The sequence below is a fragment of the Cryptotermes secundus genome, unplaced genomic scaffold (assembly GCF_002891405.2).
Source record: "Cryptotermes secundus unplaced genomic scaffold, Csec_1.0 scaffold1009, whole genome shotgun sequence".
In the NCBI taxonomy this organism is placed as follows: domain Eukaryota; kingdom Metazoa; phylum Arthropoda; class Insecta; order Blattodea; family Kalotermitidae; genus Cryptotermes; species Cryptotermes secundus.
This window is the reverse complement of record NW_019744133.1, coordinates 811,778-828,666: the sequence shown is the minus strand read 5'-3', so window position 1 is coordinate 828,666 and position 16,889 is coordinate 811,778. Positions and strand designations below refer to the sequence as shown.

The 16,889-nt window shown below is 41.3% G+C and overlaps 1 protein-coding gene across 3 annotated transcripts in view; it reads left to right on the top strand.

Moving 5' to 3' along the window:
• Positions 1 to 16,889, top strand: part of LOC111874560 (E3 ubiquitin-protein ligase RNF13) — a 32,695-nt gene that overhangs the window by 10,860 nt on the left and 4,946 nt on the right. For all 3 annotated transcript variants that reach the window (XM_023870151.1, XM_023870152.2, XM_023870153.1), the window contains 5 exons: positions 4,425 to 4,649; positions 8,585 to 8,783; positions 10,008 to 10,219; positions 13,683 to 13,857; positions 15,209 to 15,399. In XM_023870151.1, the coding sequence (XP_023725919.1) occupies positions 4,443 to 4,649; positions 8,585 to 8,783; positions 10,008 to 10,219; positions 13,683 to 13,857; positions 15,209 to 15,399 (984 nt within the window). In that variant the 5' untranslated portion in view covers positions 4,425 to 4,442. The remainder of the gene's footprint in view (positions 1 to 4,424; positions 4,650 to 8,584; positions 8,784 to 10,007; positions 10,220 to 13,682; positions 13,858 to 15,208; positions 15,400 to 16,889) is intronic.

The window sequence follows — 16,889 nt, the reverse complement described above, 5'->3', positions numbered from 1 at the left end:
TTCTGTCAACAAATTGTAAGTTTCAGTGGCAGATTTTCCAAGTTTTGTGAGGAATTTGATGTTAGCACGTTGTTCTGCATTAGCACTCAGCATTATTCCGACGGAGCTCAGAAACACGATCCGCTTCTAACAATGGTCGCGGCCAGACTAACCGATGCACGTGAATGAAACTTTGTGTGACGGTAGAGGGAAGTCCAAGGGTCAATGCCCTACCCTCCTCTTCGTCAATGACGTGGCCGGAAATGAGTCATAAAAGTAATCCGGGTTCTTTATTGCCACACCTTGTATTAAAATTAATGAAGATAAGACTCGGGGTCTACTCTCGTGGTCATCGACCGCCTGAGTCTTGTCTCACTCTAAATGGACGAAATATTCCATTTATAAATAGTGCAAAATATCTAGGTGTAATCTTCAATAAGAGAGTTACATGGAGATTGCACATAGAAATGATTGAAGCCAAGGCCTTCAGAACATTCATTAGAATATACTCCCTATTCAAAAGTGAGCGATTGAGTGCTAGGGTTAAAATGATGCTCCACGAAGCTCTCATTAGATCTGTAATGACTTATTGCTAGTCCCGCCTGGGGATTTGCGGCAGACACTCATCTAGTGAAATTGCAGCACCTGCAGAACAAGGTTCTCCGCACCATTGGCAATTTTCCAAGGCGCACACCGATCCACGATTTGCACATGGCATTCAAAATCCCATATGTATATGACTATATAACAAAATTATGCAAGAAATGAGAATGTTCACAACATCGGACAAGGCGAAGCCCAACACAGAAAGTACAAGAGGTTTAAACTTGGCGGTGGTCAGGCATATGACTGTTCAGGTGACTAGACTGCTGTGGTAGCGAATACTACTAGAAATAGGGCATACTCTGCTATACTGAGCCTGGATTGACAGAGGCCTTGTATATATTGTACAAAGAAATTGGAATTAAAATTAAATTTGTAAATATATGTAAATACTGACAGTGGACTTGCTAATACGGACTATGACTGGCAAATGACAGACCCGACCTCTTGTCAGAGAGGGCGCCCCAAATGGACAGGACAGTAACTTTCATATAAGAAAAAAAGAAAAAAAATCTGGTCTTGAGCCCCAGCGAGTCCCAAGGGACTCGGACCCAAGAAAGACTGCGCTCGCAAAGACCAGCAGCATATACAAAAGACAGACCCGTCCTCTTGTCAGAGAAGACACCCCACAGAAGCAAGACCGTGACTGTCAAACGGTAATAATTAATATCTGGTCATGAGCCCCAGATGGGGTTTGACACCAAGACTTACTAACTGACTGACCGTCAGTCGCAGTGTGACTTTGACTTGTGTTGACAGAAGCCAGTCGGTAGTCACCATGGAGAGATGGACAGTTCTACAGTCTACTGAGAGTTGTTAACACGAAAGGACTGACTGTGAAATGACTTGTTCAACATTTTGTGTTATAGTTATGTTGAATTGTAGTTACGTTGCTGAGTAATAAAGTGATGTCACAAGAATACGCCTCAAGGTCTTGTTACACGACAGAGTAAGCACAGAGAGGACCCAATTAAAGATATTGATAAAGATACAGGTGTAACAAGTACCTGGAAGATACTGTGGATCTGACATAGGAGTTCTTGTGCCATCTAAGTGCAGCATCATTCACTGTTCTCTCTTTAATATTCCTTTATTGGACATTGCATGTTTTGGCTTATCTGGCCATCTTCAGGTGTACAGGTTATGGTTAAGGATTCTGCTGCTCACTCTAATGCAGTTTTCTTTCCTCCTATTGTAGTTGCCTCTGGGTATGCTGGTTATGTGGGTTACCATCAGTTTTATTTAGGTGTCTTAGGTTGCACGTGGTTGCTTTTCTGTAATGTGTGATGCACTGTGTTAGAGCTTTTTAAAGGTAAGTATGTGTATTCACTTACTGTATATCGTATGTCCAAAAAGTATCTGACTTTATTTTTTTCCACCGTAAGTAATGGCCAAAGGGGTGGGGAAACTGAACGTGGTGGTAGAAGGGACTTTCATGCACATGCGTGATTTTTTACTGACTTGCAACGCTGCCGGATGTGTCTGTGGCTGCCAGATAGCGAAGTGGTGTAACGTGCTTGTCACATTCTCGTTTCGCTCAAGATGACAGAATGCTTGGAGCAGCGATACTGCATTAAGTTTTGTCAGAAATTTGGGGATACCCAAGTGGAAACAATTCGCAAAATTCAGCAGGCTTTTGGCGATGATGCAGTGGGGGTCACTCAAATTAAAGAATGGTTCAGCCGCTTTAAACATGGCCGTATGTCGGTGGACAGTGAGCAGCGTTCCGGGAGACTGTCAACGAGCCAAAATGCTGATGTCATTGAAAAAGTGCGGACACTGATCATGGAGGACCGTTGTTTGGCCATTGGTGAAGTTGCTGATGAGGTTGGGATCAGCAGAGGTTCCGCAAACACAATTTTAATTCAGGATTTGGGCATGTGAAGAGTGGTGGCAAAATTTGTGCCCAAGTTGCTTTCGCCGGAGCAGCAACAACTCCGCCTTGAGGTCACGCAGGACATGCTGGAGTGCGCCAACAGGGATCCTGTCTTCCTGAAGACTGATCACTGGTGACGAGTCGTGGGTGTACGGATATGACCCGGAAACCAAGGTCCAGGCATCACAATGGAAGCATCCAACATCCCCGAGGCCCAAAAGAGCACGACAGGTTCGGAGAAATGTGAAGGTGATACTGACTGTTTTTTTTCGATTACTGGGGTATTGTGCATCATGAGTACGCACCACTATGCCAGACCATCAATAAGGAATACTACCAAGAAGTCCTCCACCATCTTCATGATGCAGTTCGGCGCAAGAGACCGGAGCTGTGGGATGCACGCAACTGGCAGCTGCATCATGACAATGCCCCAGCTCATTCATCGCACCTGATCCAGGGTTTCCTGGCCAAGCATGGCATTCTGCAGGTTCGCCAGGCTCCCTACTCTCCTGACATGGCTCCTTGTGATTTCTGGCTGTTCCTGAGATTGAAGACACTGCTAAAAGGCTGCCATTTTGACAGCCGCGAGGACTTCACACAGAACGCAATGACGCAGCTGCATGCCATTCCAAAACAAGCCTTCCAGAATTGCTTCCAGTGATGGAAGGACTGCTGGGCTAAGTGTGTGGAGTCACAAGGGGCCTACTTTGAAGGTGATTAGGTATTGTAACCACTCAGATACAGAACTTTTTTCCCCGGCCCAAGGTTGGATACTTTTTGGACAGAGTAGTATATGATGCCACAATCAGTAAACCAAACAAAACCTTAATTGATGTCAGGTATACAATAACTGTCCACAGACTTCTTCAGAAGAGCCTGTGTCTAAAGCCATACAAATTACAGGTAGCCCAGATACTTACAGCATGTGACAGCTTAGATCTCAGTCTGCAGCACATGTGTGCAGAAATTTTGGAACTTGATAATTTCCTAAGTCGTATTGCCTTCACTGGTGAGGAAAAATTTCTCATATCTGGATTTGTTAGTTGGCATAATAGTGTCATGTGGGGCTGTGGGCCTCCCGGAGAAAGTTTAAAACAAGAGGAGAATTGTAGGTGGTGCTTACTGTGAACTATTTAGTATCTAACAACTTCTCAACTTGTGTTAAAAAAAGCTGTTTGAATTTATGAATAAAATTTTGCAAAGAACACGCTCATCTGTTTTTGTTCCTAAGGTACAGGTGCCAGAATCCTTGGCATTCTCTTTGATAGACTCTGTATATGTGATCCAGGTAGATGGCTTTTGTGTGTGTGTGTGTGTGTGTGTGCACGCGCATGTCCGTGTGCGCACAGTGTTTTTAAGCTGATGTGCACATCAGCACATGAGTAATAAGTAGTGGAAAACTTGTTGAAAGTTGCACAGATGCTGGTCCATTGTATGTTTCAGCCTTGAGGCCAGAACTAAGCATCAGGATAGCAGCAAACTTATTTTTACAAAAAGTTAGCCATGTCTATCCCCCACCCACCCATTGAAGAGCAGCATTTTCCTTATTGGTACTGTAGATTGGACTGTACTGTCAAAAATATTGATATGTGTTGGTGGTTATAACTGATTCATCATCCATAATTTTGAAGAAAGCAGTCTTCTGGGATTTGGCACCGTGTATATGTGGTGTTAACCGACGTTTCGGAGGAACGTATCGCCCCCATCTTCAGGGTTGAAGAAGTATAAGTAAATCTGCAAGCGACAACACCGTGAGACACGGTCAAGCAGTCTGCTTGATACGTTCCTCCGAAACGTCGGTTAACACCACATATACACGGTGCCAAATCCCAGAAGACTGCTTTCTTCATAGTCACCGCCGTGAAAGCCTCAAATCTTACATCCATAATTTTATTTGTTCATAATCTTCTAATTCCACATTGTAATTTGAATAGATGATACCTTTGATACAAAACCATGTTTTTAGTTGCTGGTGGTCGGAGACATGTACCCACAATGCCCTCTGCCACATCACATCACGGCACTGTATGTGGTCGCCGTTGCCAGTTGTGTGGCACTATTCGGCCATGGTGTTGCTCTCGTGGGTGCAGATGTTCTGGTATATTCAGCGAATTACCATGAAGAACCTGAGATGGAATTGAAAGATGCTGCCGCACATTTTGGAGAATCACTGCCTGTAGAAGGTTTGAAAGTATGTGAACAAAGTCATTGTAGAGCAAGAAATAGCAGATCCATCTGTATACACATTTTATTTTACGCTTTAGTTGTAATATACTAGCAATGCCCACACACAAATGTGTGTTCTTATATCCATGACCAGAAAATGTTTTAGGTATTGGCCTGTAGCCATAGCATTTGTGAGCTGGGCATCCTTCAGTTTTCAACTTAGTGTAATTTAATATAATTACAGCTCCATCTAACCATAGTAAATGCAGTTAAGATGTATATGAATATGTTACAAACAGTGTTAGCAGTACCATCTGTTGTTCTACTCTGTAGTTAGTGCTCATATGCAAGACTTGCGAGTGGTGCACCTTGGAGCTTTATGGTGAACTCCCAGCAAGGTTATCTCACTAGTGCAGTTCAAGATTCAGAGGCCCTAGTCAGTGCCTTAAGGAGGCTTCAGGGAGATCTGTAGGAGGTGAAAATATAGATTTTTTTTCTCTTCAGATTTGCTTCCATTTTGCAGTTACAACAGTTTACAGTGATGTTAGTTTGTACTGTTGTGTTCATTGGATGGAGACTGCATGGTGGGTGATCATAAGAGTAGATAGTTGAAGAGCAATTATTAGACTCAGACTATAGCACTGGTAACAAAACCAGTGGCATGAACAGAAATGTTTATGATTTTCTCATTTGAAAAATAAGGGGTCATTTTATATTCAGGCTTGTATGGTAATTGTTTCCATTTTGTAAAAATTGACAGTCACAATAATACAGAGATATCAACACAGAAAGTTGTAACTCATTAACAGTTTGAAATCGTGAGAGAGAGAGAGAGAGAGAGAGAGAGGAAAAAAAAAAGAAAACCTCATTTATGTTTTCAACTTCATTTGACCTCCCAGATGTCTCCTTAAGAATTGTACTAGAACTTTGAATCATCCTGTATGAAGGGATTAGAATGATTGTCATTGCTCTGAGTAAGGTAAGAAGGTAAAGTTGCCCCTGTGCTTAACTAGTTACGGACTGCGCCATGAAGATGTATGGGGAAGTGGATGTACAAACACTCGTATTCTTGATCTTGGTACTAGTTGGAGGTCAATGATCAGTTTCATGCCCCAGCTGTTTTACCACCAGTGAAAGAGATCCTGGTACCCATTCAGTAGGAGGCTTGGTAGGTCCCAGAACTGGTCTGGATGACATGGAGAGGAGAAAAATCTTGCCCCTACTGGGGCTCATACTCTGATCCCTCTGCCATCCAGCCCATAGCCAGTTGCTATTCTGACTGCACTGTCCCACCTTGTTGCTGCTGCTGCTGTTTTTCTGGTGAATACTCTTTCATTGTCTGAGGATGTGTATTTGACATGCTTAATGTTTCTAATGAAAAGAAATCTCCAGTAGTAAGGTAAAGGTAAAGTTGTCCCTGTGCTTAACTCATTAAGTACTACGCCCTGAAAGTGTATGGGGGAGTGAATGTATAGGTCCACATTTTCTTTACCTTGGAATTAGTTGGAAGTGAGTGGTCAGCTTCACGCCCCTGTTGCTTTACCCCCGGGGAAAGAGCCCCCAGCAGCTAGGAGGCTGGGTGGGCCCCAGAGCCAGTCTTGCAGCCGTCCGCCGACTTACAGTTGCCACGACTTCACTCGAGCTTGAGTTCTTTCTCTCAGGGATACAGGTGCTTTGGAGAAAGGAGTGGAACACACTTCGGGGTAAATAAATCCGGGATCTCCAGAACACACCGTGGATGGTAGTTTTAATTTAAAGTTTCACTGATGATGAATATGTACATTATTCTCCCAGCTAGCCGCTCCGTCCGCCGACTAGCTACAACTACTCTTGAACACCTCTCTCCTCTCTATCTACATTCCAAGTACTGTCCTCCTCTGCTCCCTATAGCCGACCCCCAACTTTACAAGTCCCCCAGTTGGCGTCAGAAAAATAAGGAAATAAAAAGGGAAAACCAAGGGCCTAGCCCAACATCTGGCCTACATTCGTATTTTTCGAGATGCCCATAAACCTCTGTCGGTCTTCAAGGAATCCAAGACCCCTCCCAGCCGGTCTTGCACACGGCCAGTTCATGGGTTTATGATATACTGGGAGTAAACAGGTGGCGTTAGGGACAATAGCGGCACCCTTAGCCTAAGGAAGACAATAGCTGAATTACAACTAGAAGGTCCGGGGATGGTACCTCGCCGATGGAGCGTCTCTCACGGTATTAAACAATGCATAAGTAGTTCATAATCTTAATTATATAATTTTGATGAGGGAAGTACGGTTACAGTCTTGACAACGTAGAGTATAGAAAATTCTTGACCCTACAAGGACTTGAACTCTGACACCTCGGTCGTTCAGCCCATAGGTAGTAACTATACCGACTGTGCTATCTGACTCCTAAGAAATCTCCAGTATTCAAGATATTTGATGTCCTTTGTTGTACATACTTTCTTATATATGACTGAACATGACTGCATTATCTGTCTCTCTAAGATCCATTTTAATATTGTCCACCCCATTATACACTTTACATATCCTGTATATATGACACAAAACAGAATGCATACTATTAAGACCACTTTTCTACCCAGGGCCTTGAAAAGGGGCTGATTTGTTAGTTCCTATTTCTAGCCTGCCAAGAATGGATTGTCTTTTTGTAATTCTTGATGTTCCATTGAATGTCTTGTCTGGGAAATATTGATGCTTCTAAAAAGGGCCATTTTTCTCACAGTTTTGCTTTCTCTTCTGTGACAAAACAGTAATGTGGCCCAGAAAATGGCTGTCTTGTCCATTTCTGTCCTTTGACGTAAAACAGTGTTGTTCTCCTGTCATGACCCATTTCACACTCAGCATTACCATTGGCCTCTAGTAGGCATCATTCCCTCTTGTGGATCTTGATGACCACTGTCCTTATACCCTGTCTGTGTAACCAAACCAGTGTATCGTTCCCCACACTTTATCCCTGAAGATGGAGTCAGCATGTCACTGTAGAATGCCTGTATCTGCTTACAGCACTGTGTGATATAACCCAGAAGACCAGAATCTGACCACATTTAGTTACTCTCCCTAGTTTAGATAACCATGGCCCTCTTCTTTCCCAAAATATTGAGTCCAGTCATTGAAGCGTATGGTCTATCTTCTGAGCTACTAGGTTCCCGTTTAGGTTGGGTTACATATCATTTTGAGTTTCTTCGCTCTGTCTCTCAGACTTCCCGAACAAATGCTAGGATAAATTTTCTTTCCTAACAAGCTTATTGACTTCATGGAGCTGAGCCCTTCTTGAGAAGCTGCCAGTTGTGCAACTACTCAAGAACTTACCAAAATTTTATGGAACCCAAAGGTTCATTACCATGTTCACAAGAGCCCCCCACTGGTCTCTGTCCTGAGCCAGACCAATCCAATCCACACCATCACATGCAATCCTATCTCTCTAAGATCCATTTTAATATTGTTTACCCACTGACATCTTTGTCTTCCTAGTGGCCTCTTTCCTTCTCGATTTCCCACCAATATCTTATATCTCCCAGGATGTATCCCTCTACTATCTCATTCGTGCTACATGCCCTGCCCAGCTCATCCTCCTTGATTTGGTCATTCTATAAATCTTTCCTCTTTTAAATAATTTGCATTTGTACCTGGATATAATTTCATTCTTGCATTTTATACATTCTTAAGTAATGTTTTAACTAACCAACTACCAGTATTAATTGGTGTATTTTGTTGTACTACTTGACCATATTAACTTCTAGTGCAGACAATTAGAAAAATAATTTAATTTTTTTTGATGGAGGAGTTTAAGATCACTTTCCTAAGTCACTATAGTAACCTAGGCTGTTACCAATGATAAACATGTCAGCTGTCCATTGTAACCATTCCAGAAACAACTAGACCAAGCAGCATCACTTCAGTAGAAGTAGTTATTACAAGTTTTTCAATACAAGTGTAAGACTATTTTTGTTCTGTTTGCTGTAGGGTCTGGTTGTGTTGGCCAGCCCTGATGAGAAGGCCTGTTCAGATATTAAACCACCACCAGATAGTTTTCCCAACTACTTGGGAAATTGGATAGTGCTTATACGTCGCTGTGGCTGTTCGTTTGAAGATAAGGTGCGGGCAGCACAGAATGCTAACTACAGTGCTGCCATTGTTCATAATGTGAATTCAAGTGAACTGGGTAAGGTTATAATCTTAACTTCAAGAATTTTAGTAATATACACTGTCCGTGCACTACAAATCTATGCAATTCAAGTGACAGTTGATGAGTGCTTGTACTACATATTGCTGTGTGGATTTTCTTTTAAAGTGTGTTACTCATGGGCAGAGGATTGTGTAATTGGAGCATGCAAAAATATGGGTTCGGATAATGTATTGTATTTCTTGCATTAGCATTCTAATTCCTGTTATTTTGTTGTTTATTCCTCATTTGTGTTTATTTAAGACATTACATTTTGGAAAGTAGTTGTATTTCCATCATCAAATAAATTGGATATGAACAAAAACATAACTAGTTTGGTCCCCCCTGTTATAGGTACCTCAAACCATGGACCATCATACTGGAAATTATTGTGTTGATTCTGATAAGCAAAGTATATTTTTCAGTCTTGATTATCATGTGCTTTTTGCCCTGCTAATCCAGATTTAGACACCCCTTCCACATATATAGTCTTAATTAGAATGCACCGATCAACTTGCAGGCTCTGATATATGTACATGTGTACATTTGTAATGAATATTGTGCAGCGTAGGCATATATCCTTGGAAAATATAAGGAAAAAGATACTGAACTTTGCAAAATGTTGCAAGGGACAACATTGAGGTTCACACCACGGTAGGCTGTGATGTAATGTGCAAGGGTTAGATGCTAAGAAGCTGCTTTAAGCTTACAAAGATGCAACATGGAAACATCTGAAAGAAAATACACAGTAATGTGTTGCTGGCAGTGTAAAAGATACTCAGTAAGTTTGTCCCTGTGCTCAGTGAGTTAAGTACTATGCCATGAAGGCTTATGGGGGAGTGCATGTATAGATCCACATTTGCTTGACCTCGGCACTAGCTGGAGGTGAGTGGTCAGCTTCACATCCCCGCTGATTTACCCCTGGGGATGGAGCCCCTGGTACCCATTGGATAGGAGGTTGGGTGTACCCCAGAGCCGGTCCGGACCATTTGGAGCAGAGAAAATTCTTGACACTACCAGGACTCAAACTCCGACCCCTCAGTAGTCCAATCCGTAGCCGGTCACTATACTGACTACACTAGCCTGGCTCCTGTTGCTGGAGATGTAACTACGAGAAATAATGAACAGTGGATTTGTGGATATGAAGTGATTATTTTTATTTCAGAATGTCTGGTATATATTAGTGAACCAATTTTGAATTTTATCTTGTCTTTGTATATTCAGTACCTATGTCAGCCAAGAATCCAGAGGGTATCTTCATCCCATCTGTGTTTGTGGGTGCAGAGGCAGGCATGGTTCTGAAAGAAGACTACCAGTATAAAGATGGATATTTTGTTGTAATTAATGATGAGGTGCCTTTCAACATCAACACGCATCTTTTGTTGCCATTTGCTATTGTAGTGGCAATTTGTTTCCTTGTCATGGTTGTCTTTATGGTGAGTATACAGTGATCCTGAATTTATGTGTTCCAAAGGTAATGTAGGTATGGTAACGTTTTGCTCCTATATTGGAGGTTGGTCATTTACCAGCGCTTTGTCTGAAAAACCTTATCCAACCAAAGCTGAATAGTAACATCTTATGACAACATAAAATCTATCTGTAGTTCCTTCCTGTGTCACCAGATGATCGATGAAGCCCCCTTGTGCAATTCCTTCGATGTGTATAGATTGTTTGCTGTCCATTTCTTTACTGCAGACGGATAGAGCACTGTGAAAAGTGGCCAGGCTTGGAGGGCAGCTGGCAGGAGATTTGCTGTTAAATAAGCTCAGTGTTAGCGCAGAACAGCGGAAGTGCACCACTACTGAAACTTCCTAAATGTCTGCAGAAATGAAACATTAGAGGAAATCTATGAAAATTGTTTAAGACCTGTAAATGATTATTTTGGAGATCTCTGTTATGATGATATCAGTGTGTAATTTATATTTCAGCATCCTGTTGCATTGATATATCACTCGTCCACTTGCTTCTGTCTATAATGCAGCACAACCTTTGATTTTAAGGTGTCATTTACAGTCGTTTAAAATTCATAACTTATCAGTAAAATTATATTTTTTATGTAATTGTTGCAACATGTTTTGGCCTTACAAGGCAACTGTTAACTGATTGAAAGCACCTCACTTCAGCAGCTCTTACATCAGTATATTTACATGCCATTTCTGCACGTCATTGTTATTCGAGAATGTATGCCCACAATTCATTCACGCTCTTTTCATACTGTGGCATCCATGTTGTGTTCCTTTTGTGTGTAGTTTACTTTAGTCGGGCATATATCCCTTGTATTTAATTCTAGAGGAAATCCTCTTTTCTGTGAGTTTGGTGTCTACAGTACATAGTAGATAGCCTGCATAATTTTTTATATTCTCATACAGTGGAGAGCAGTGAATTGAGAAAGAGGGCAGGTAGATTTCAAACATGCTTGTTCATATTACATGTTGTATGCAAAAAGTCACATGGTTGCCATAACATGCTGAAGGAAGTACACCTCATAATGTGAAACTGCTGTTCAGTGGTGAGAAAATTCCATTAATGCATGCAAGAAGACACAGCGGATATCCTCTGATGTAGTAGCAGCTGCCATTGATGTGGTCCGTGTATAGGTTATGTATGCTGTGCTTGCAGCAGTCTGCCTTGAAAGAACCAAAACCTCTGGAACATGGCATTATTTTGCTTCAGGATGATGCAGCACCTCATTGCCACAGACATGTTACAAGCCTGGGGATGAGAAAGACTAGCAGGGTCTTCTTATTTTCATGACTTTTCCTCATGTTATGATCAGTGTAATAGAAGCAACAAAATGACTCAAAGCAATTGAGTGTTATTTTATATGATGTATTGTTGTATTTATTATATGCGCAAAGAGTTTTGTAGTACAAAATGTACCACATCACTTAGAATACAAGATGCACATTTTGCACTTTTTTTCTAATTGAGAAATAGAGGTTTGTCTTAAATTCAAGGAATGTTACCGTCCTTCTTGATCCTACGTTGTGCTCCACTTATCACCGTCCTCCCTCTTCTCGTGGATGTCAAGAAGTTAGGTGGGAAGGGAGGAGAATTGTGGTTGTTGGAGCTGGTAGGCAAGAGCTCGCTTCCTGTACACCCTTAGGTGTCTCGTGAGTAGGTAAAGACGGGAGTATCTGGGTTCTGTTCGGTAATTGGTAGAGCTGAGTTCATATCCCGGTCTTATACGGGTCTGGCTCGGGCAGGGCGGGAAGAATCTTTCACTACAATCACACACCTCTTTAGACCGTTGCACTTAGTAATCATTTAATTCCCTCCAGCTTACTGAATACAAATGAATCTATTAGTAACACTTATTTAGAACTTTACTTGTAATACTTTTATGGAAGGAACATAGTTGTAATTTTGTGTCCGACTTTGCCGAAAGTTGGATGAAGACTCCCTGAGGTGGAGTGCACTCTCTCTGAATCCTGAGGTCCACGAACCCCAGACTCCAGGAGAAATCCACTCCTCCACTTTTGCCATTGGTTAAGTTTTCAAACTAGGAGGTTCCCTAAATTTTGAATTTCCAATCATGTTGCTTTGCTATGTGATTCTGGCAGATGCTCACCTGACGCTAAGGTTGACAGCCCCTTGATGCATTACGACCAGGGGATGAGGCTCTGGCCGTCCCACTTTTAAGTTATCGCTGTCCCAAGCTGTCAGCTCTCAAATTCTCAAAGACTTTCCGACTTTGCTGAAACTGCCAGAATTCCAGGAAAGTACCAGATGTTACTTCCTGTCCACATAGCAAAACTTGAACTGTGTCCCTTCTGCATGTAAGAGTTGGCTATCTGCCAGATCTCTTTGTATTTACTTGATATTACCTTAATATAGGTATAATTAATACACAATAGTCCTCCAATTAGAATGAACGGTTACAGGAATGTGCACTTTTCAAAAAATTTTAACGTTGATAATGTTAATTTACGAGGGTACAAATGGACTGAAACCGTTAGTAACAGAATTTGTAATGTAAATAAAATCTGTAACAGTTTGTAATTATTGGTACATTTCTAGGCAGCAGCAACTTAACACGTTACCATGGCAACTAATCAACACACAACAATAGAGGAAATGGAAAAGCCATGGAAACGATGTTTTCTATGCGGTTAGTGCTGGAACCTTATAAATATGAGTGAAATACGATAATAAACGTGAGGTATATGGCTAATTCAATTTCACTCTTTAGTGTATGATGCAATACCATAGGCAAGCTGGCAGCATATGACATCATGCACTAAAGATGTCCACTGGTAATAGTTGTGTTGCATATGTGAGAGTGTACAGTAAAAGGAAGCAGTTAGAAGAAGATAATTGTAATGATGTACCCAAATGAACAAAGTTAAATGCCAAACGACAGCGTGAATATAGAGAAACACATAAAAACTTATATGTTGAATACATGCATAATTACAGATGCTACAACATTGAGATAGATAGATCCAACATTTTTAAATATGGATAATGTGCCCAAGGATACTTATGAATTAGATGAAATCAGCCAACATTCTAGTGACATTGAATGTTTATTTCCCCAACAACACATGCTATTATGGAACACAGACAAATACTTGGAAATAGCCCCAGGTCAAGACAACAAACCTCTCAGCATTATGTAATTGTAATATACAAAGTAGATTTATTCCAGTACAGATCCCAGTTTCATTATGTTTTGAACCTGGGAATCAAGGTTTGCCAGTCACTTTTTTTAAACCCACATTCCAAAACTGGATGCATCTTAAATTTGAGGGTGTCTTATATTCAAAGTAATACAGTGTATACTGCATTTCTTCCTCGAACTATTACAGGAATCATAAGCACAATATGTCATGTTTAAAAATAATTGTTAATACTACATTATATGAATATGAACGCACCTTTTTAATTGTGCTGTAGGTTGTGAAGTGCATTAAAGACCATCGCCGGCAACGCCGTCATCGTCTCCCCAGTTCTTCTTTACGCAAGATTCCAACAGCCAAATTCTCAAAGGGTGACCCATATGAAACATGTGCAATCTGTCTTGAGGATTATCAGGAAGGAGAGAAGTTGCGTATATTGCCCTGTGCTCATGGTAGGTTGACTGTCCTTTGCTGATAATACTAATTCACATATATTCCTCTAATGTATCTAGTACTCTCTGTTATCTGTGCTGATGAAGGGGGAAGGATGTAGGAATATTGAAAAAAAAAAGGGTGGATGATCGAAGGTAATTGGCAGACATCATGAGGAAATGTACACGAAGTGTCCGATTTGTTTAATTATTGCGGAAGACAGAAGACTTATGCAAAAAAGTGTATTTAATATAAAATATGTTTTGTTTTTCTCTACAGTGGAAAGAATGTTTTCTCACTCCAGACATGTGCAGAAAATTGTATAGATCTTTGTGTCAAGTGGCTATAATAATTGTCTGAGCAAATTGAAAATTGAAATGACTTTGTATTTTTTTCGTTACTGTGTTCACAAGAGCCCACCACTGGTCCATAATCTGAGCCATATGAATCCAGGCCATACCACCCCAGTCTATGTTTTTGAGATCCATTTTAATATTGCCTTCCCATCTGTGTCTAGGTCTCATCAGTGAACTCTTTCCTTCTGGCTTTTCCATCAAAACCATGTATGCATTCATGGTTGATACATGCTCTGCCCATGTCACCCTCCATGACTTGATTGTTCTAATTACGTATATCGTATATTTGATGAATATAAGTTATGAAGCTCCTTAACATGCAGTTTTCTTCAGCCACCTATTATTTCATCAGTGTTCATCCTAGATATTCTCCTGAGTACCCTGTTCTCAAATGCCCTCAGTCTGTGTTCATCCCTTAATGTCAGAGGCCAAGTTTGAGACCCATACAAAACTGTGGCCAAATTATTTTTTTTTTTTAACTTTTTGGGCCACAGACGACGGAAATTTCTGAACTGAATAGTAGTGAGCATTACCTGATGAACTCTGCCACATTTTCAGCAGATCTGTTAGTGATCTCTGTGTTGTGATTTTGCCCTGCATTTTGATGAAAAGACATCATCATGAAATTTATCAGACACGTGTTTGCATATGTGGACTCTACTGTACATTTCATTTGAACACATTTTAATCAGCAGTGCAGTAATGGGGAAGTCTGCAGGTGTCATCTGAAAGTCTTCATCAAATTTTATGTCAGGCTTCAAGCTGTAATAAAATTTGCCAGGCAGCTTTCCTGTTGGACATTTCAGAGGAATGTATTACCTCCATCTTCAGGGTAGAAAAATCCATGAGTGAGGAACCAGCTTGAGCAGGTGGCTGCAGCTGCTCACGGATTTTTCTACCCTGAAGATGGAGGTAATACATTCCTCTGAAATGTCAGTTCACACAAGATCTACATGGTGCAACAGCCCAGAAGATGGCATTCTTCTACATCAACATTGATTTTTTTTCTCTACAGCCTACCATTCAAAGTGCATAGACCCATGGTTGACTCGAAACCGGCGAGTGTGCCCTGTCTGCAAGAGAAAGGTATTTGCTGAAGGCGAGCGTGTGTCAGAAACGGAAAGTGAGAGTGATGCAGATGACACAACCCCACTGATTCGACCCAGCTCATATGGAACTCAGGGAGGAACATTTATGCCTCAGAGGGTATGTCTGATTCATTTCAAGTTGTAGGAAATATGCTAATCATACCTATTAAAGTAGATTAAGTTGAGTAATATGATTATTTACCTTTATTCAAAGTTCTGTCATGCTGAAAATAATTTAGATCTTAACAATAGTGGCAGCTTAATATACTGATTGTCCTCCTCGCAGGATTTATAAAAGTAAGCTTTGGAAATGAGTGACATTCTGTGTTTTACTTTAAAATGTTATCACAACTTGGCCAGAGGAAGTATTTTTTCATAGCACCTCAGCCAGTGGTCTCTCCCTGTTGGATAGTAGCCTACTCTTCTGTTTAGTCCAGTCATTCCATCACCTGCTACTCTCTGCTCATTGCCTGATCTATATAAAGGCTTCTGTCCCCATCCATGACTTCCACCTTGAACATAAATGCAACATTTGCTAAAACGGAAAATCATCTTCATTCTACATGGCGTTGTAATGCCGATAAGGTTATGTACATGTAGATATAGTTTTGGGGTAAAATTGGAATAATAGTAGCTAGACTATAAGATTAAGAAGTAGCCGTGATGAAACGGCCCAGGAAGTTTAGGTCTACAAAGAATTGTAACAGGGAATGCCTGAGTCATTAGAATGCTAACCCGGCAGTGTAATAGCGCTGACATTGAGGAAGGAGCTATATGAAGTGGGTCATAAACACTATGGCAGGAGGAAAACGCTGAGTCAGAGGAGGCGGTAGACCCGAAAGAGTCAACCCCTTCTCGATGGGCAACCAATGAGGGAGGCCAAAATCACGTCAGAATGGGCAGGCAACCTACCCGGAACTCAAAGAATCAGCAAAGAGAGGTTATATAAACCCTAGAAGACTTAATCAAAAAACCTTTTGCCTTTAGACTTTTGATTGATATTAAGTAACTTAGAGTTCAGGGGAGGCTATCGCCGAGAGAGCGATGGCCGTGAGTGTGCGCTGGTGGCTGATGGCGAGCATCTATTTCCTCATCTCAAGTAAGCGAAACCAACTTCATATAGCCATGAACATTAAGTGTAACAGTGATAATTGTAAAGTGTAAAACCACAGGGAAGGATAGTCTAACTAGGTTGACTAGGTTCATTTGAGATACCGCGGCATAGAATACCCGCCAGTAGGGTGACAGGAGGTAGAACCAATGATGACTGCAGGTTCATTATCCAGTGTAGTACAACCGACGAACGTCGGTAAGAGTGCATATAGATGTATGTAGTGACATAGAGAAATAGAATAGAATAGACATGCGTGTGAGTTTACTTTAACCTAGCAATTCCTTAAGTGTTACCCTCTTCCTTGACGACTCCAGGACCTCCCAACACTCCAGCAAATTACGAGTACAGCCAGGACAGTGACGCAAGCTATGATAAGTTTACTAGATTTCTTGAAAATAACAAGATGGTGGCAGCATACTAAACAGGGTGACAGAGCGGGATATTTCCACGCCCTCTTGTCACCTCGGCATAAGAGAGGTGTAGCGGCGGCTTAA